The sequence below is a fragment of the Crocodylus siamensis genome, chromosome 1 (genome assembly GCF_052110815.1).
Source record: "Crocodylus siamensis isolate JL-2025a chromosome 1, ASM5211081v1, whole genome shotgun sequence".
Lineage (NCBI taxonomy): Eukaryota > Metazoa > Chordata > Crocodylia > Crocodylidae > Crocodylus > Crocodylus siamensis.
In genome coordinates this window covers 163,503,474-163,524,292 of record NC_143395.1, presented here as the reverse complement: position 1 = coordinate 163,524,292, position 20,819 = coordinate 163,503,474, and the positions used below count along the sequence as shown (strand labels likewise).

General features: G+C 41.2%; 1 protein-coding gene across 7 annotated transcripts in view; it reads right to left on the bottom strand.

The window, feature by feature from the left end:
- The window catches only part of CDC42BPA (CDC42 binding protein kinase alpha), a 334,018-nt gene that overhangs the window by 39,358 nt on the left and 273,841 nt on the right, over positions 1–20,819 (bottom strand). For 6 of the 7 annotated variants that reach the window (XM_090047449.1, XM_090047476.1, XM_090047458.1 and 3 more), the window contains exons 21-25: positions 18,045–18,121; positions 8,062–8,181; positions 5,814–5,894; positions 2,269–2,374; positions 1,471–1,607 (exon numbers count right to left, since the gene is read on the bottom strand). In XM_090047449.1, coding sequence (XP_089903575.1) covers positions 1,471–1,607; positions 2,269–2,374; positions 5,814–5,894; positions 8,062–8,181; positions 18,045–18,121 — 521 coding nt within the window. Of the gene's footprint in view, positions 1–1,470; positions 1,608–2,268; positions 2,375–5,813; positions 5,895–8,061; positions 8,182–12,809; positions 12,849–16,968; positions 17,020–18,044; positions 18,122–20,819 lie in introns of all 7 variants that reach the window. The other variant, XM_090047507.1, reaches the window with a different exon arrangement.

Below are 20,819 nucleotides of genomic sequence, written 5' to 3'. Positions count from 1 at the left end.
ACATCCACATGGTGGGCTTGGGGAAGAGTTGGATCTGGCAGGTGCTGCCTGCAAGCTGGGGCAGCACCCATGCAGCTAGCATCCTTCCTGGGTGGCCCCAGGGGTGCTGCCACTGTGAAGGGAAGTACTGGGCCCCCTTGCAGCTCAGGGGCTGCATGGCTCAGCAGCAGCTTGTGTGGGCAGGCTCTGCTGAGAAAAAAAGATCAACAAGGGGCCTGATCTTTTGCCTCCCGCCCATGGAGATCACCTGCCTCCCCTGTAGGCCAGCGGGTGAGCTACTGGTGGGGGGCCCTGAGCTGCGGGGGGCCCAGACCTTCCCTCCATGGTGATAGTGCCCCCCAGGCGACACCAGCCTGCTAGCAGCCCACCTAGGTGGCCCTGTGAGGTGCTGCTACCACAGAGGGAAGGACCAGGCCCCACCCGCAGTTCTGGGGCAGCTTACCCTTTGGCTGTGGGAGACACGGGCAGGCTCTGCAAAGAAAGAAAAAAAAAGAAAAAAAAAAAGGACTGGGCCTTTCACTGTAACAGTTTCAATTTAGGGGATTAAACCCCTGTCATGTGTACAAGTGGCCCAGGTGTGGAGCCCAAGTATCAGATTTAAACTCCACATTGTATTTTCAAAAACCTGTCCCCACATTCTTCCTTATCCAGAAACTCATGAAAAAGAAACAAAGGGCATTTATACACATACTTTTTTCCAGCAACATGCCAGAGATCCGCCACTTTGAAGCAATCTTGACTAATTGAGTCTGCTCCACACGTGAACTGAAGTGAATCGTACTGCGTCATGTGCAGTTGCATAAGTGGTAAAATGTGCATCAGTGCGCAGAAAATGGTGGCGGTGTGCTTTTGAACTAAAGCACCTCCAAGGTGTTTCAGTACAAAAGTGTGCTGCCGCCATTTCTTCAGTGCATTTTTCAAAGCACCTGGCACTGCGACGCATGCATGTGTAAAAATGCCAAAAGATACCGATATGAAGGGAAATAAAATCTTACAATGCTAAGTCACTGGCTTTGGTAGAAAATGAGGTAACACCTGGTAGCTGTTTGGTGTTCTCAATCCAGTGCCCAGATAATTAGGAAACTACCACTATAACTAAGACAGAAAGAACTACCATCATAATGCAAAAGTCCAGAGACTGACCTGAAGACTGAAACAGTCTCTCAGGTTAGAGGTAGTCTCTCCCAGGTAGGGTCAGAGAGCACACTGACACAACAGAATGAAATAAGTTTGCTGCTGCCAGTGCTATATCTGTTCTGTGAATAACTAGAGATCTTTAACCTCCAAGGTTGCCACTTTAAAATAAAAACATATATATAATATGTACATGTGCAGGCACGTGTGTATATATATCCAGTAACACACACACTCACATAGACACACATGCAGACTTATTGAGAAATAGACTTTTAAAGCTTAGAATCAGGGCAGTTAACCCCAAGCAGCTCAAAACAATCTCCTGATACTTACTCGGACATGACCTTCATATGCAGTCCCTATACCTTTCTGTGGGTCTATCCCCAGAGGACCCTTGGTCTGTTCAGGTGGAATTGGGCACACTGCTGGGGCCTTGTCTGCACAGGTCACATGGCATGAGAATCCACAAACTTACCAGGAAAGGGGGAGGAAAAAGAAGTCAATAACTCATATAAAATCTGTCTTCTTATGCAATTTGAAATTTAGGACAATAATGTGTATAAAGAAAGTAACTCTTTTGAAGCACATTCAATTGGCTAGTAATTCAATTATTTCAGTAAAGCTTTTGATAGTGAGAGGAAGAAAAGTAAAGTTCTTCATCAGTAGCTGTTAATTTTTGGACTTGAAAACTATATTGGCTACAAATAAATCCAAATTAATTCAATCTTGAAGGAATTTAAAATGGCTACAGAATGGCAATTTTCCTTTTATTTTTCTCACATGCCAAATTCATTTTATCATCAGTACATTTGACTTCTATATATGTTGTTGGTTCCATTAAACTAAATTAAGATAATCTCTTCCACCATCAATTATTATGTTCTATATACTTCCCAGCAGACCAATTTCAGCTAATTATAGTCCATTGCAAAAAATTCTCCTTGTAACCCACCCAAAATTCTTAGCTACCACTGTTACAAGACAACAATAAGATTAGAAAACATAATTTAAAGGTAAGCATTACAGAATGGATTATTTCAGCATAATAGTAAAATTGCTTGCATAGTTTTCAATAACACCATCTGTAAGACCATAGGCACTTAAACTCATGTTTATTTTGGTTAGACTTACCTTCACAGGTGCAGCCCTGTCTTATCAAACCAACCATCAGAGATGTGCACTGATTGCATTTTGTAGGTGTATTAAAAGATTTCACTACAAACTGATGGGCCTTAGGCTGGGAAACAAACAGATACAGATGTTAGCTGCTAGCAACATACTACCATCACTTCTTGTGCAGACAGACCTAATGAAAAATGTATGTGGGGTTTAAATCTTGTGGTAGCAAAAATTAGGATTGTGCACATAATTCCTGAGCTGAAAATTGACCTTACTTTAGTTATCCATTCTTTAAAAAGTTCAAATATTATGGATTGCTATCAACTAATTTCTGTTGGTACTGTCCTCTGGAAAAAAATATTTAGACTTGCACCTTGTCCCAGTACATAAATTGGCTGCCATTTCTGAAAGGAAGATGGGTATGGTCTGTCTATAAATGTCTCCCTGTTGTAGAAGCACACTTCAGAGGTTGCATTTTTTGAGCTGCTGGACAGGCAGGAGTTTTATAATAAAGGCAGAAAGTCTGCCAGAAGAGAAAAGTCATACTGGAATGCATCACTGTAGTTTAAAATTCTAACTTGTTTACTACAATGGATAACAGAGTTCAGTTTCATGATGTGAGGGGTGGGTGATTCTGTGATGTTGGTGGTAAAAAAGTGTTTAAGGTAAGAGAGTGCATGAGGGTGATTTTCAAAGGACTCCCCTCTCCTTGGCTCCTGGGAGCCTTCACAGTATTAAATGAATGCATTCTCTCTCCACAAGATTGCCATGCAGTCACACATGGCTGCTCATGTATGCATGATGAACATTAGGGGTGTGCGAAGTGGGCAGTATTCAATTCAGATTCGGTCTGATTTGGGGGACAGTGATTTGATTCGCTGATTTGGATCACTGTCCCAATTTGATTTGGCTGAATCTGAAGATTTGATTCTGATTTGGAGAATCAATGATTTGGCCATAGACACAGCTTTATGCTTTTTCTACATACCTCAAGGTACCAGCTGAAGCTTGTGAACGCTGAGATGGTGGGGGCGGATGGAGTGTCCCACAGGAGTGCCAACATGCTTAGCAGTGGACTTGGAAGTGGACCAGAAGTAGTTCCAGTCCACTTCTGGGTCTGCTGATAAGCGCATGGGGGAACCTCCCCTGCATCCCCCCAAAACAGTGTGGGGGGACCCCAGGTGCCCCCCAGACCCAAGAGGCACCAGTTGCTGAGCTGGGGGGGTCCCCCACACACTCTGCAGAGGACCGGGAAGTGGACTGAAAGTACTTCTGGTCCTCTTCTGGGTCCGCTGTCAAGTGTGTGGGGGACCCCCCTGCACTCCTGTGGGACGCTCCATCCACCCCACCATCTCAACATTCATGAGTCGTGTCTGGTACCTTGAGGTATGTAGAAAAAACAAAGCAGTGCCTATGGCCGAATCATCAAATTTCTCCAAATCTCTCTGAATCGAATTGGAGCCTTCCGATTTGATTTGCAGAGATTAATGGGTCTCCTGATTCAATTCGGATTTGGAGATTTGGCCGCCGAATCAGGCTGAATTGCCTCCGAATCAAATCAGCAACCAAAACTTTGCACAGTCCTAAAGAATACAATGATTTGCCAAAGAGTCTACATGATATCTGCATGGCTCCTGCATGTATTTCCAGATCTGATTCTTTCCAGGTCTGCCTAAGAAGTACAGAGCCTCTAGTGGTGTGGGAAAGAGAATGCTTTCCTACTGAATGTTCTGTGAGTGCAAAAGAGCATTCAGCTATATGAATACTGTGTATGACTTGAGGCAGGGAGACCTTACTTAGATTTTTTTGACGGCTTGGAATATAATTTCCTTGAATCTGGCTTTATAAGACATTTATCAATTTACCATATTTACCTGAATCCCAGATGACTTTGAATTTAAGATGATCCCCCCCAGACCCCCTAAGAATTAGATTCTATACACGCAAAATTATAAATTTGTTATAATTTTCCATGTATAGAATCTAATCAGAGGAAGTTTGTCTTCAGTTTGTCCCCTCACTGCTGTGGCAGGGAAAGTAGCGCAGGGGGCAAGGAGCCAGACTGCTAGTGCTTCCTCCTCCCCTTGCCCTGAATGCCCATCCTTATCTCCCTATGCTTGTGCCTGACCTCTACCTCCACCAATTGCACCCCCCCAGTGCTTGCCTCTCTTTCCTCATGCCTTTTTCCCCCATCACCTGTCTCCGATGTCCCCTGCGCCTGCCTCCCCATCCCCTGCTCTTCACTGCCACCTGCCCCCCACCTGTTTTCCCCTTCCTGCCTGCTTTCGCCCTTTTCACCTTACACCGCTGCTTGACCCTGGCCCCATGCCCCCACCCTGGGTCTGCCCTCGCCCCTCTGAAGCCCCCTTCCACTGCTTACCTTTTGCTGCTCTCTGCTCCCACTCCAGGGCTCTCAATAGTGGCGGAGGCCCTAGGCCAGCCAGGCAGAAGTAGCAGTGGCAGCTCTGGGTTTGGACAAGCTGGGGCTGGAGCTGCAGCAGAAGGTAACCAGTGGAGGGGGAAGCAGACTGGAGGCATGGGGGATAGGCTGCATGGTCTCCCTCATGCTCCCCCAAGCTGCACAAGTAGGTTTCCCCTATGCATTCCCCCTACCACGTGGACTCCCCATGCTCCCCTGGCTACATGTCCCCTCCTCTGTCCCACAAGCCACCCTGGCCAAGGGCAGGTGGTGGTTCAGATCTGGCTTTGACTTTAAGCTTCAGGCTGAATTGAGAGCTGAGCCACTGCCTGCTCCAGGCTGGTATTCAAATCTAAGATGAGGCTTTTATTAACTCATGGTTTTTTGGAGGAAAAAACCCTTCATCCTGGGTTTGAGTAAATAGGGAATTCTTATGACTGCTTCTTTAATTCTTGTCCAGAGGACTGTCTGACTACAGGCTGATATCTATTTTTGAAACTCAAGAGAAACAAAGCTTCACATTACAAAACTTTTGAAAGCTTAATATAGGATTGACCATTTAGACAAATCAATTATTATTTAGCATTATGGTGGTGCACTCCCAAAACCAGACTGAGGCTGAGGGTCATTTTTTTCTTAAGGTTTCAAAACTTCAAAATGTTTTTGTTCTGAGTTTCAAACATGGTATTGGAATGATATATTGGTCTGCAGGCAGGTCCATTCCATTGCTTAAGTAGACTTCGGTGCTATTTTGTGGTTTTCCATTATGGGTTTAAGATGCTGACACAGTCACCAGCTGTGACTAAGCCTGAATTTCTTCATCTAGAAGAAAGCTTCTCATTTAGACAGATGAATAAAGCAGATGAAAACTGTCCCATTATCTTTCTCTATATTTTTTTCTTCCTTTACTTCCTAGTTCTGTAAATTCTCTCTAATGGTCCAAGTTGATAATTTTCCTGTGGCCAAATACCCATAATAATCTCCATGTGGTCTTTTCATTTGAAATCAGCTATTATTTAATATAATTCTTCCTCCCACACCAGCATTTCTAGGATTTCTAACAATTTTCCTAATCTGCTGTCCTGGAGTGAAATCTGTCCTCCTTCATTACAGGTTTTTAGATGGTTTGACTGACTACCTTTGGTGCTGGGAGTCCTGAACCAATATACGCTGTCCTCATGGTTGGCGTGTGAACTGAACGTGGAGGATGATCTGTGACCTAAACGCAACCCCAAAAAAAGAAGTAAGACATCAGTGTCATATAGTATCAAAACCTTCCTGACTAAAACCAAAAGGCTACAAAAACCAATTACAAAGCAACTACAATAGGCATACTGATTAACATAAAGGAAAAACTCAGTAACATAAAATGAATTTGTAGGTCTCAGTGTAACAGGGGGGCTACTAGGGCTGATCTCCACAAGGCCCGCCCACTTGTTCTTAGGCTAACTGCCTGCCTTCTTGCCCACCATGTCTTGGTCTTAATTGATTAATTAACAGATGTAATTAGGCAGGAGGCTGTCCATTTTCTGCCCTGCTGCTAGGGGGCACTATCTGCAGTTTCATTCCTCCCCTACACCGCAGCCCAAGCCTTGCTGATGACATCATGATGTTCTCATATGCACCAGTCCCCCACGATGGGGCCCAGAATCCTACTGTAGGACCCCACCCAGGTTCCTCCCTTCAGGTGGACTCTGCCGCCGTCATACTGGGCCATATATCACCCTGCCATCAGTTCCCCTTCAGGTGTGGTCCCCTCACTGGGACCTTCGGCTCACACTAGCCCCGGCCCACCTCCAGGCCAGTCAGGACCCCAGGCCCCTGGCCCTTCTGACCCTCCTGGTCCTGGCCCCCACCTGGGCCAGTCAGGGGAAGCTCTGGCAGGCCCTGATGTATGACCCATATTCTTACCCTGGGGTCCCCCTCTCTGGGTCCTCCTTTACGGATGTGGGGAGCTGGGGCACCTCACACCATGACTGGTGCCTCAGGGTCTCACAGGGGACTCTCACTCCCCTCCCCGGGCAGCAGGTCGTGGTGCTACAACCGGTGTTATCTTTGACCCACACTCTGCCTCCCAATGGTGGAGGACTTATTGGGGTCAGGGCTCAGCTCTCGCTCTCTCTGGCTGAGCCCCCTTCCCCTTCACAGGGCTCCACATCGCCCTTTCTCTGGGGCTTCTGATCACTGCCCCCTCTCGCTGTGGTTCCACAGCGCTGCCCTCCTCAAACTGGGGGCTCCACACTGCTTGTAATGCCCCCTTTACTCGGGGTCTCAGGGCTTCCCTCCACAGGTGGGCTCAGGTGGCCGTAGCCGTGCCTGGCCCCAACTCTCCTCCTTGGGGTCTCAAACCCCCACAACTACCTCTGGTGTACCACGACCCACCCTAAGGTGAGGGCTAGGGGTTAAGGCGCCCCAACCCGCCTTTCACCGGGGTGATCACTGGCCTGGCATTACCTGGGGGCTCCTGCGCCACCGGGAGCCCCACCAGGCCACCCACTCCTGGCAGGGTGTAGTTTTTGGTCATACCCAGGACCAGGAGCCTCCTACCATCCCCTCCAGCTCCTCCCTTACCTCCAGATGAAACTTGGCAGCCCTCAGGCCAGGCAATGTTGTTGTCTCTCCACCAGCAGCCGAACTGCCTTGTTTATATAGGCAGCCCTGAGCCTAAAATGGCTGCCCTCATTAGGTACCTAGAGGCTGCCAGCTCTAGGGCCTTAAAGTGGCAGGCAGACCTAGTGCCCTACCACACTCAGCATAATAACTGAAATGAATGATTTCTCTCTTACAGGTGTCAAGAAATAGTCTAGAGAAAATGTATTCATTTAATACTAATTAAACTTATTTCACCTTTACTGAATCTCTCCTAATTTTCTGCTTTAAAATATATTTATCTAGTCAAGATTTAAATTATTTCAACAAAGTGATACAGGAGGCACCCTATTATAGGCACTGAGACTTATTTATAGTTTGGCTTGCTATGGTTTTGAACTATGATTCAGAATGAATCATAAAACAAAACTATAGTGTTAACTTTTTGTACAGACTTCTTAAATACATAAAAATATATACCAGGATGAGGACATATTGTACCTATCAATTCATTCCATGTACATTCCTCAGCCCCAATCTTTCTTGAAATTTGATATGATCCAGGTAGACAACGTTCTTTGGGTAAATCTGATATCTTTTATTAGACCAACTCAAATCAGGTGGTATTCATCAGTGAGGAAGGCCCATGTTTAAATCCATGAATAGCCCATACTTGCAAAAAGCCTCTGCACTAGACCCTAAACTCAAAGAGAATAAACACTATTTGCAGTAGTCATTTTTGCATGAAATAAGCACTTAATTTAGGAGTAAAAGATCAAAGCATCAGCACCGAGTACCTCAATTGGTTCAATGTCACTAGCTGTGGAAGGAGACCTAGATCTTGAATGGAGGTGAGACTTGATATCTTCATCCCGTGAAGGCGTGTTAGATAATGTGAAGTTCTCAACTGAATCGATCTAGGGAAACAAGTCAGAAGAAAAACAAACAAAAAGAAATCAAGACATCAAAACTTCTGCTAACACACTACTTTTCTCAAGGAAGAGATGGAGCAGTAGAGTTTGGGAGAGAGAACAATCATATAATTACAATTTTAACCATTTTTGTAAGGAATGTAAAGGGCTTCAAAAATGGAATTTCCAAAAAATGACTAATCTAAGATTTCAATGGGACTCTTTACATGCCCAAAGTTAAGCATACGTGCAAGTGTTTGCAAGCTCTGAGCTTTAAGAAGCTCTTGCAGAGGCTGATTACACACCATTTTCAAAGGCCAAATTAGGCTGTATTTTCAAATTCTATTCTCTTTGATGCAGACGCTGCAGTAAGATTTCCCAGTGTCAGTCCCTACACAGCCCACATGAAAGCAGAATGAGTTCAATGAGACTGGGAACTAGTACAATGGATCCCAGTGAAGATTTGGACTTCAACTGGAAAGAAGCAAATATTTTAAATTAGAAAATTCACTTTTCCTATGGCAATGCAGTTTGGACAAAATTTAATGAAAAAATTGTAAGAAAATAGTTAAAATACAATTCTTGAATATTTTCCCCTTTGATAATTCTTAAGGACTGGATCATTCATACTATTCATACTATTCCAGTTTGGCAACCCCATCTCCTTTTCAAATCCCCTCCAAGTAATGAAAAATGCTCACCTTTGCATTTCTTTTTCAGTTACTGATTACTAAATTATTATGAAATCACTAAACATTAGCAATAATAATAAGAAAAAAACTCAGAAATTATACACTTCATCTGTTAGGGATACCACTTTTCTTCTACAGAAAGGAGTGTTTTATGGGAGATGTTTCTATGCATTTTTGAATTGCAAGAAAGTAAAGGCATCCATAGCATGGATGCAACTAGTAGAGAGTGTTTTTTTCCCTTTGATTTTATATGATGTACAATGATGATTAATCTTAACTGAGCCACTGAAATAAATAATAGAGTATGACAGCAAGATTACATCTTGTTGTGTTGCACTGGACTGTAGTCAATATAGCTGAAAATCTTGGAAAAAATGAAAACAACGCATCTCCATCTCCGGTGAACTTTCCTATCTCTCTCTCTCTATATATATTTTAAACAGCAGGATAACTAGATGACTCTCTCTCTATTAACAACCAAACTACTGTGAACAGTGGGGCTAGATTGCATGTCTGTGTATTCTACAGATGTATTACAAGATGTCTTTTCCAATCTTTCCTCTCTATTTCACTGAACGTTCTTGTTAGCTGTGATCAGCTACCTTGGTAATACAAGAAAGAACTGCCCAGAAACAATATACTAACTTTTTTGAAGCTGCTATTGCACCTTGGAATGGCTTTCCTGCAGCACCAAAAGACTCCACAAATTGGATTACCCTTCAAGAAGTGTTCCATTCCCAAGCCACCAGCCTGGAACATGCATGTGCAGTTTTTAAAACTATATTCATAGTAGTGAACAGGTGTAACTGTAGATTTTTATAAAATATGGGGAAGTATTCTAATTTCTAATTTTTATAAATGCTTTGAACGGTTTTAGTGTGGTTGGTGGAGAATGCTCTTCAGCTTAAGAAACCCAAGACAGAGTAAGATGACTGTAAGTTGTTCTGGTCCATGCACTCCCTTTTCATATTGAAAGGTAAAAAGTCCTACTTACCAATACACCTGTTTGCTACGTGTAGATCATGTGTTTCAAACATTTCAGCAATTATTAGCAATAAGCAAACATTTTTTGTGCTCAGGTGCAAATTGTAACTCCAAACCCACAGTAACACCAAAAACTTCTGATGCTTTAAAGTAATCACATTTTAGGCTACGTGACAATGTCCCTTCAGGTATTTAAAAATCCAAATATGGCACTGTTTGGCACCTACTCAAAACCTCTATAACCAGAAGTAAGAGCTTTTTCCTGGCACCAATTTTTAAAACACCCAAACAATTAAATTGCAAGTGATTTTTGTTATAGCGGGGAAGAGATGTACTCTTGAAGTTAAATTTGGAGATCTAATTGGGAGTGACATATTTCAGTTCAACCAGTGTAATACAAAAGAATGGAATCTTCTGGATTGATAAACTTCCCCTTCAACCTAATGCTTGCATACCAAAGCTGAGTCCCTTGAAAGAGGTATTGCAATTGTAGTAGAAACTATGAAATCTTCCTGGAGAGATCTATAAAACTTTTTGTGTTTAGCAGGTATCTACTGTACTAGTAGCAACTACAGTTATGAAAATTAAAAATTAACTTAGTACCTGACCCAGCACTACTGAAAGCAAAGACAGCTTTGCCATTCAAAAGATACTGTATCAGGAGCAGGGTCTTAGCTGACTGGATAGCGTGGTAGTTCCAGTTTAGTTCCTACTGCTGGCTGCTTGTACACCTGATGGGAGTTCAGTTCCCCTAAATTTAAATGGTGGGTTTTTAATTGGTCAGTTTTTAATTGTGAAGATTTAAAACCCACCGTTTCAATTTAGGGGCCTCCATCACTGATATGGTGAGGGACCCGATCCTTTTTCTATTTTTTCTAGCAAAGCTTGCCCATGGCCAGGATGTGAACTTCCAGTGGCTCCTGAGCTGTGGGGGACCCTGGTTCTTCCTTCTGTGGTGGCAGTGCTCCCAGGGCCATCTGGGTCAGCTGCTAACAAGCCGGGTGCTGCCCCAACTCAGGCTCAGGGAAGAGTTGGATTGGTGTGGGTGCTGCTTCCAAGCTAGGGCAGCACCTCGCTGCTAGCAGCCCACCCAGGTGGCCCTGAGGGTGCCACCCCCACGGAGGGAAGGACTGGGGCCCTCCACAGGGGCTGTTCAGCCAGCCAGCAGCTTGCTCCCTGGCTGCAGGCAGGCTCTGTGGGGCAAAAAAAGCGGTGAGAGTCTTGGCAGGTTTCCAGTGCCCCATGCACTATCCCTGCCACCTTCCTGTCACCTGGGACCACCCAGGAACACCCTGAGGCAGTGCAGGAAGGTGGCACGAGGGTGGCTGGGTGTGCTGATGGTTGGAGGTGGCAGGGACGGTGCATGGGATGCTAGAAGCCCACCAAGCCTGAGCTTCCCCGAACACACCCAGGCTTCCAGCACCCCATGCACCATGCTTTCAGGTCACCCAGTTTTCCTCCTGCCATCTTCTGGCACTGTCCTGGGGCAAGCCAGCATGTTCCTGGGCAGTCCCAGGTAGCAGGAAAGCTGCAGGGGTCAGTCCATGGGGTGCTCGAAGCCCACCAAGCCTCTCACCACTTTTCTTCCCCCCCTGCGGAGCATGCCTGAGGCAGGGAGTCCTGTGGATGAATGTATCGCTGCAATTTGTTACATAGCAAACTAATATACATTGGGATATGTTTTAGCTTGGTACATAACAAAGTAATTTAATTCACAGTATGCCACGCCACATGTACAGTGTGAAGAAATTAAGCACAATACACCACTGCACATGTAAAGTGTGGCATGATTAAACCACTAAAAAGGACAATCTCATCATGTGTACAAGTTGACCATACTAAGATCTTTAAATTGTTCTTAAACCACTATATGCCTAAGGGATTGTTAAAAGTACATATTGCGTGAACCACTTCTCCAGCCATTTTTCATGAAAATAGTCTTGGTGACTTCCACAAGACTGCATCCCTTAAAGGCGATAAGATTTAGCTTACAGGCTGCAGTTTAGTAAAACACGTAAGTGGGTACTTAAGTTGATTCTTGTTGATCAAAGCACTTAAGTATATGCTGAATAGGCCTTCTGAATCGGAGCCATACTGCTTAAATAGTAGAAAACACTGTGCACTGTAAACTGGGTTAAGAAAATATAATAATTTATGGATTTAACTGTACCATTAATGTTATGATTAGAGAGATTAAAGATTATTAGTCTTATTATGGAATATTGCTATCATTGCTATTTCCAATTGTATTTTGTTATATTTATCTAGATATTTGAATGTGCATATGTGGATCTATCTGTATTCCATTTAATGCTCAATACCATATAATCATATGTATATATCCACTACAAATTTAAAAATACCTCAGTACTTAAAGATTTTTAATAGAATACACCTTAGTTTGTGCTTCTCCAACAAATGTCCCAGACCTTTTGGGTACTACAGTTTACTTTAATTACCTGTTTTCCATTACATACATATTTTTTAATGAAAGCATATCCAGACCATAATATTTCCTGAATACGTCTCCTGGTTGCCAAATGTCTATTATCTCTAGGAAATTCCTGCAAATCTCTCCCAGGGAGCTTTCCTAATGCAGTGAAAGCAAAGAGGCCCCTACTCTGCTCATCTTTCCCTAATATGCTTCTATCTGATCCATTCTTATAATGAGGTTTTGCAACATTTCCCTTTCAAATCCAAAAGAAATAACCCAGCATCTTTAGTTACTATGGCATTATGGGCACAGAGTTTTCCCAAATACAGTATTCCTAAAGCTTTTAACTCACAGCCTTAAAACAATGAAAAGGCACAGCAGCAGCAGCAGCAGCAGCAGCACAAGACATGCAGTGAAGTAAAATACAAGCCATAAATAGTCAACATAGAATGGTCTACACATTCAACAGTCATGTACGCCACAGGCAAAAATAAAGGGCCACACAGAGTAAGACAGCCTCTTACACGTCTGCCTTTGTTAGCTGGAATACAGGAAGGAGAGCGCTTTAACAAAGAGAGGAGGAGAACATGTTACAAAGCTTAACACAACAGCACACGTATCAGCTCAGAATATCCATCACTGTATTTATAGACAACGTGTATACACACACAATTATATACAGTGTTACAAGTAATTGAAAGACAATGTTCTCTCTACTTTGGGACTGTCATTCATAAGAAGGAACACCAAGACAAAAGAACACAGGAGGGAAAGTTATTTCACAGCCTTCAATTTTACACTGGACAATAAAGCTGTACAATGTAGACTCCATAAGACCACCTATGCATGACTCGCACAATTCATATCTTTAGCACTATCCAAGAGATGGATAGTTTCTTCTCTTGGAGGCCCAGTATGTTTAATTTAATATACCATCACGCACAGTAATTCTTCCAAAATGTCAGGAATTATCGGTGTGTAGACACAGCCAGGGCTTTTACTATAAAAGGTTGTGAACCACCATTGAACATTTCAAAGTTGTGAGCACGTGTTTCAAAAAGAGACAGTGTAGGAGGGCGAGATTCAGTCAATGCTTCATGTGCACTACTCCTACTAAGGCCAATGGGAATTTTGAATGAGAACTGATCATAGGATAATACATGAATAACGTATCAGATTTAATCACTCAGGGGATGGTGAGATGAGTAAGTCTGAGCCTTGCAAAAGGCATAGCACTGCTAATACAAGGCGTTTCTTGGTGAAAATGAGACCTCTATAGTTTAGCCCTGAGGTTGAGGACATGTAAGAGATACAACTCCTTGAAAGCTTGAGAAGGCTTTCAACTGAGAGAGAAAGAACCACAAAAGCCTTCAGATTACCTGCTGCTCCAACTAAATATTTCCCTCTGTTGATACATGGAGGACTATTTTGAACCAAAAGTAAAAGTGAATTGTCAGCACAGCAAAATATCATTCTTGCTTCTTAGGCATCTGTAAGCTCCAGTCAGCAGCAGCTGGAGCACAGACTTATATTTTTAGTTTTAATAGATATAGGGAAATTATAGTCTTTCTGGCTAAAACAAATTAAAACAAACTAAACAAATTTACTACTGGCTGCAAACATCCAAGTTATTTGGATGTCAGAGATACAAGCCAGAGTGCATATATATATTAGTTGGTCAAATTCTATGCTGATTTACCCCCATGTGATTAGAGACTCCAGTAGACTTGCAAAATGTGTAAAATAAGGGCTCAGCTGGCTCACTATCTTGAGCTCTTCAGCTATTAACAGAGGTGTAACTAGGAATTTTGATGCTGTGGGTGGGGGGTGAAAAAGGTAGGTGCCAAATAAAAGACACTAGGTGTGTTGAGTGCTTACCTCCCTACATAGGAGCTGCTGTACCTGCAGCAGTGCTGGCTGCTGCTGCTTCAGCGGGAGCAACCTGAACATGGGGCACTGCTGCAACGTCAGTGCCACACGTGCCCCCTCAACTGGTGCTCCTCTTGTCCATACCTATTATGGTGTCAGCAGCATTTCAGGGTGAAGCGCAAAGGTTATGTGTGTAAGGAGGACAGGATACCAGCAATTTAAAACATGTATTCATATCTGATCCCAAACACTAGAGAGACTGCCCCAAACCTCAAGTGATGTTGGAGGGACAGCGATTTTTTGAACAGCTCTAACTAACTGCCCTGTCTTTCCATGTACTCTCAGATTTATTAAGCAGCAATTTTGGCCCTAGAACTGGCACACCTTTTAGGACACACTACACAAAAGGCATTCTTCTTCAAAGATAACACTCTCAGAGAGACTGTATAGAGGATGGAGGCCAGGGTCTAAGTCTAAGGTAGTGATAGTATTTTTATTATTTAAGTTCTGATTAATATAGTAATTTAAAATGTATTCAATGGACCTACAGCACAGAACATGGCTACTTAAACCTACATTTTTAATTACAATTTCTGTTTGATTTTGCCAACTCAGAAGAGGTGTTTATTGTCTTACTGGATAAATTCAATCACAATCAAATAAATGAAAATGTCATATTCAGGTCTGCAGAAAAAAGAGCATTAAGAACAAAGCAAATATTTCATGTATGAGTATACTTTTGTTAGTCCCCCCATCCTGTGCACTCTTCTGATGTCATTCTTTCGACCCTTATAAAGGCCTCTACTTCAAAACTGCATGTGTGTGTGTCTGTGTGATTTCATATTTACTCATGTCTCTTATAAGTAAGTTTACAAGCCTGAGACTAAAAATACTGGAAGACTAACAAGATAATGATAATTACCTTTAGCTCCCTCTAAACAAAAATTAAAGTATTAACTATACTCCCTAACATGTACTTCATTACTCATCTAAAATATTCTGAGAAGGGTGTAATATGTGTTTTTCATGGTTTATTAAAGGGAAAGATGCACTGGTTGACCTTTGCTTAATGCTTCCCCACCAAGTAGATCACTCCTTTTCAACCCAAATAGAGCAATATAATGTTCAAGATGTATTATAATGTTAACAAGAGGGTAAATTACATATTAGTATCTTTGGACATAAGAATATGTCAAAGGTGTCAGAAAGGCAACTCTTTGGCTGCATCCACACATGCAGGCATGTACACGCAGGCATGTGTGGTTTGTGGCACCACAAACTGCATGTGTAGAACATTAAAATGTGCCCCGTGTTGCAAATTTGCAGCAGGGGGTCAAAATTTGCTACCAGGATTTCCCAGTAGCAAAAAAAAAGTGGCACAGAGTATGGGAAAATAGTGCATGCTGGAACAAACAGAGGCTTGGTCCTCCAGTGGCAGTCAGAGTATCCCCTGCCAGTCAGCCTGTCTCTACTGCTCCATTTGTGCCCTGACTGTCTTAGCATGCCAGGAGTCAGGAGCAGCTGGGCAAGGGCAGTTTGCCCAAAGCAGGACAATGTGTACTGCAACAAAGTGCATGTGTAGGGGCATGCAATGAGGCACAAAATAGTGGCACGAATTTATGAATGTAGTATTTGTGCTGCTGCAAACACATGCTCCTGCATGTCTGGACTTGGCCTTTCTGGCTTTTCTCAGTGTAATACAAATTATTATCTAATTCTTTTAACATAGTACCACAAATATACACTCACACCCTGTCCACAGTTATGGCCTGAGACCACAGAGAATATCAATACACACGTAAAAATTACAAGAAAAACATTATTTTTCATAGCTTTTGGTTGTGAATAAAAGATATGTTTGTCAGGGTGGGATTAGACACTACACCCTCTTTATTTATTCTTATAAAATGCCCATTTCAGTTTTATAATGGATTTTTTACAACACAGTTAATCATAATGCATTCTAATGAAATTGGGAACACAATTTTTTTGTTTTTTTTACCAAACAGTGTTATAATAGAGAGCTTTATGAAAAGTGAGAATGGTATATATTTTGAGAGAAGATTTCTAAATATTTACATCTATTAGTCTACCACTTGGATCTAGAAAATAGATAATGCAGTCAATTTACAGCTTTTAAAATGATTCAGTAACTAAGTAAGTAACCAACAAGTATAACTATTTTCCATATTTTTCCCCACATCACGAACATAAATTCCACAATAAAACACAAATAAATTGCTATGGCCAATCTGGATATGATAAAATGTAACTAACTCACTGCATAATTAATTCTAGCAATAAGATCATATTTTAATAAGTCAAAATCTATTTATTATTTTAGGGACCCCCCCTTCTAAAAATAATCAGTATGTAGAAAAAATACAGTGGTTAAAGTGACCAGAAAACTGCTAGAAAAACATTAGTGAGAATGAATATAATATGCAACAACCAACTGAAATTCATTAAGCATCATCGTTAAGCATTTCAGGACTAAGGATAAAATAGGAGACTTCTTAGTAGATAAACCCTTAAAATGGACAAATCACAGCATTTCACCACAATGCAAAAGCATTTTTCAATGAGAAATGTCAATCCCATGCATTAAAGAGGGAAAGAGACACAGTTAAACTGTATATTTATCTACATTTATGGCCATAGATATATTAGAAATAGTACTCTGTGCTTAGAATGCAATGTATTTGAAATCATACCATTAAAGAAGTTGACTGAATTACTGGCTGAATTTAACAGCACAACCAACTAATCTCTTTTTATTGGGGGGATTTACTTGTTTGGAGATCAAAGACTTACGTCATCCATAAAATCAATCAATGAGGATGAAGAAGAAGAAGAAAAGGAATCCTATTTTAACGAACACAGCAGTAAAGAAACAGAAAGAGATGGATGAAGAGAACTATTAAGCAAAAACAAATAATAATGCCACAGCATTGCAAAAATGATTAAAGTAAAATTGTAAATGACTCATGCCAGAAAACAATTATATCCATGAAAGCAGCAAAAATATTTGTTAATTGCCTTTTGTTTCTTAGACAATTAATCTATAATCCACCCATATAAAAGCAGATTAATGCTTTTTCAACCCTTCACTCAATATAACATTTTTGCACTCTGACAGGCTTCTGTATTAAGAATAGCATGATAGATCAATACAAAACAAAATAAATGTGAACGTAAGTATAGAATTCTTTGGAGTTCAACCACTGTAACTATGCATTAGAAAAAAGGGACAAGATTTTTTCCCCCCTTAAATTTTAGGGCTCAAATTCTGCTGTATTACAGATGGCTCTGAGTATTTTCCACTGACATCAATGGGAGGCCCACAGCAAATTCTAGACTATGATATAACAGTAAGGAGAACAATTTGGTTTCCCTTTAAGTCAATGGGAGTTTTGTTACTGAGTTAAACAGAGCCAATATCTCACTCCTAGAAATTGTACATTGCTTTTGGTAAGAGAAAGTGCGAACTATACATTTCCATTTATGCGTTTTTTCTCATTTTTCAATCTACCAAGTGTTTGATCTAAAAATGAGTGCGAAAAAATATAATTTGCATTAGATATTTTTTAAATGATGGAAGGCCATCTTAATACCTTCCTGCTTTTATACACTAAGAAATTGGGAACATTTCAACATACTGGAATATTTAAAAGAACTGACTGTACTTACCATTTTTTCACAAGAAGAAAAATGACATAGACAATAATAAACCATTACCATTAACTGTCATTAAAATTATGCACAAAATGTAGATGGAAAAAGAGATTAAATACAGCAGTAACCTGTAAACACGTATGCAAACTATCCACATCATCAAAAATACGCTCTTTCCAGTACTGCGAAAGATATTCAAATGGCTGCACACTTACTTCAAATTGATCCAGAGCAGAGGTAGGCGCATTCAAAAATGCCAAGAAAGAATTCTGTGAGTCTTGGTGCTTTACACCTAGAAAACAGCAGCAATTTTTTAAGCTACAGAAAAATGACCTTTTCATGGAGGACCTTTGTCTTGCTGAACATGGTTATAGGTGTTTAGTGTTTACCCAAATCATCTAAAATTGATTACAAGTTATGTCTAATGTGATAATCAGCATAAAGGAAGGTAACATTTTTGCAGACCCACAAGGTATGCAACCTATGGCTAATTGTTCTCTTCCCAGGATATATATGTCAAAGTGATGACAGATATCCTGTACCTATATGTATGGGATGTATAATGCACTGATATTGAATGTGCATGTATCCATATATAATGCACAGATATTTTTTTTTAGAAATTCTGCCCAGGGAATGTGTTGAATAAACACATAATCTGGATTCCTTTGCCACATTCTACCGCCATCCACTGCTGCCCACTTCAGAGCATTCAAAGATAGTAGAAGCCCAGGTGAAGGTGCTGCAGGTACCCTATAGTTCTGTATTACATTCCAGCAGGGCTTTTCACTGGGGATAAGGGAATGAGGTGGGAAGCATGTCAAACTTTGCATTTTGTATATGTTATTAGTGACATAACCTGGGTGTTAATGTAGCCTGGTTTGTCTAACAACTCTTCTTGTTATTCAAGACCTTATAAGTAGATACTGAATCACAAATATACAATGAATTCAAGCTGATTAATAACACCCAGAAATTATGACCACTGCTTTCAAAGAGATTTAATCATTTCATCTTCTTAAAAATGTTAGGTGGTGCATGGTGGTGCATACATGCACATGTGTATACATGTGCACAACTCAGAGTTACCTTTCACATTCCTTCTATCATGGGAAATGTCAGCCTACCTGGTACAAATATACTCTTTTTTGAAAAACCAAACGTTCAAAGGAAACCTACTCCTTCTAAAACATAAAGAATGTGTTACATCTCCATTAACATTCTGGAGTAGGGGTGTTCAGTCCCTGGCCAACAGATCCAGACAGCATAGCCTCATGTGTTGAACTGGGCACTAATGATGGCACAGGACCTGGTGTATGGGGCTGGGCAGGGGCAGCGTGGGGCTCTGAGGCCTGATCCCTGCTTATGGGGGCTAGTCAAAGCCTTACAGCGCCCGATTCTGGCATGGGGAACCCAGTCTGGCCCGTAGACCAACCCTGCACCCCTCATCTGGCCTGTGGAGTTGAAAGTTGGAGCAGCACTGTTCTAGAGCTCTTGTTGGGAGCTTGGAAGTGATTCTCAATGTAGGCATTAGTCTATAGAATCAGGTTTCCCCTGTGTTATTTTCTCCCCCCTCCTAGGTTTCTGGAATACTCTTAACAAATATACAGGATGTGTCTGCTAATCTAAATGGCCTTTTCTTGGAAAACAATTTCCACGCATGATGACTTAATCTGCCAGTACTGAAGAAGATACATGCCTTTGAAAACTTTACATTGTTTGTCTTTTAGCAATCAACATCCTTCTATTTATAAGAGGCAGTCAAATTCAAATATAAGAAAGAATCTGAATTAAAATGCGTTTCTCAGTAGTAAAATATTAAATCAGCCACTTTTGAGCATTTGCTTCTGGCAAAAGTATAGTAATTGCTTCTGTCATATTTAAAATCCATTATGTTTTTAAAGTTTTACATTCTTTTCAAAAATAAAATTAAACACCTTCGTACAAAAAAGCTAAAGTTCTAACACTGAAGAAACACCATACATGGTAAAATATTTATTACTAATTCTTGTTTATGACTATCAATGTTACATGGCAGACTTGTTTAGTAACCTGACAATTAGCCAGTTTTTCAGAAGCATAGCCATTTGTAGAATATTTAATAGGCTGTTTATGGAGCTATAAATGGAAGGATAAACATATGAAAAAGTACCATTGTCCAGAAAAACTTTTTAAGGCAACCGGCAGTCCCAAAATTCCTATACTGAAACTATTATGCATATTATGCATATTCTGAATATCAATGTATAACATCAAGATGAGAAAATATCAGTACACTAAATCATTTCCTATTCATCAGGTTATCAGCACCAGTTACATATGCACATTCTGTATACCACTTTGTTGTCATGATTGTCATGCTGCACTCACAGGCATATCTGGCAGTAGGTGAAAATGAGCTGCCACAGGCTACAGTTTTGAATGCCTAGAGGTTGCAAAGCCTGTAAAATCCCTTGCATACAAATCCCAGACTGGGAACGTTCCTGGTTTTAGATTCTAACTTGTTACTGTCCCTAGCATTAGGTATTTCAGGTCTGCTTCAACAATGCAGGATACCAAGGCTTTTTTCTGTGTGGACCATAAGACACAAACTTTACAGCTACATCAGTTTGGCTGATTCTGTCAACTTATCACTTAGTGCACTTACTTTATGTTTGAAAATTACTATTTTGCAGCAATGTTGACAGGAGCAATGGGATAGGTACTGTAGAAACATCAGAATGCACTGGTACCCAAAAAACCCCAATTACATTGATTCTGTTCATGAATGTACTCCTGCGCATACACAAAAAACTGCTGCAAGACAGCGAGCCATTAAATATTATTAATGTCTTGGCAATTTTCCTTTCTTAAGGAAGATCTATCCAGAACATCCAGAAGCGCAGATAACTGACTGACCACTATTGATACTACTACTATAGCTACTACTATATTTGACAGACATTTTTTTCTGTGGGATTATTCTTTGCTTCTAAAGTTTATACAGAGAT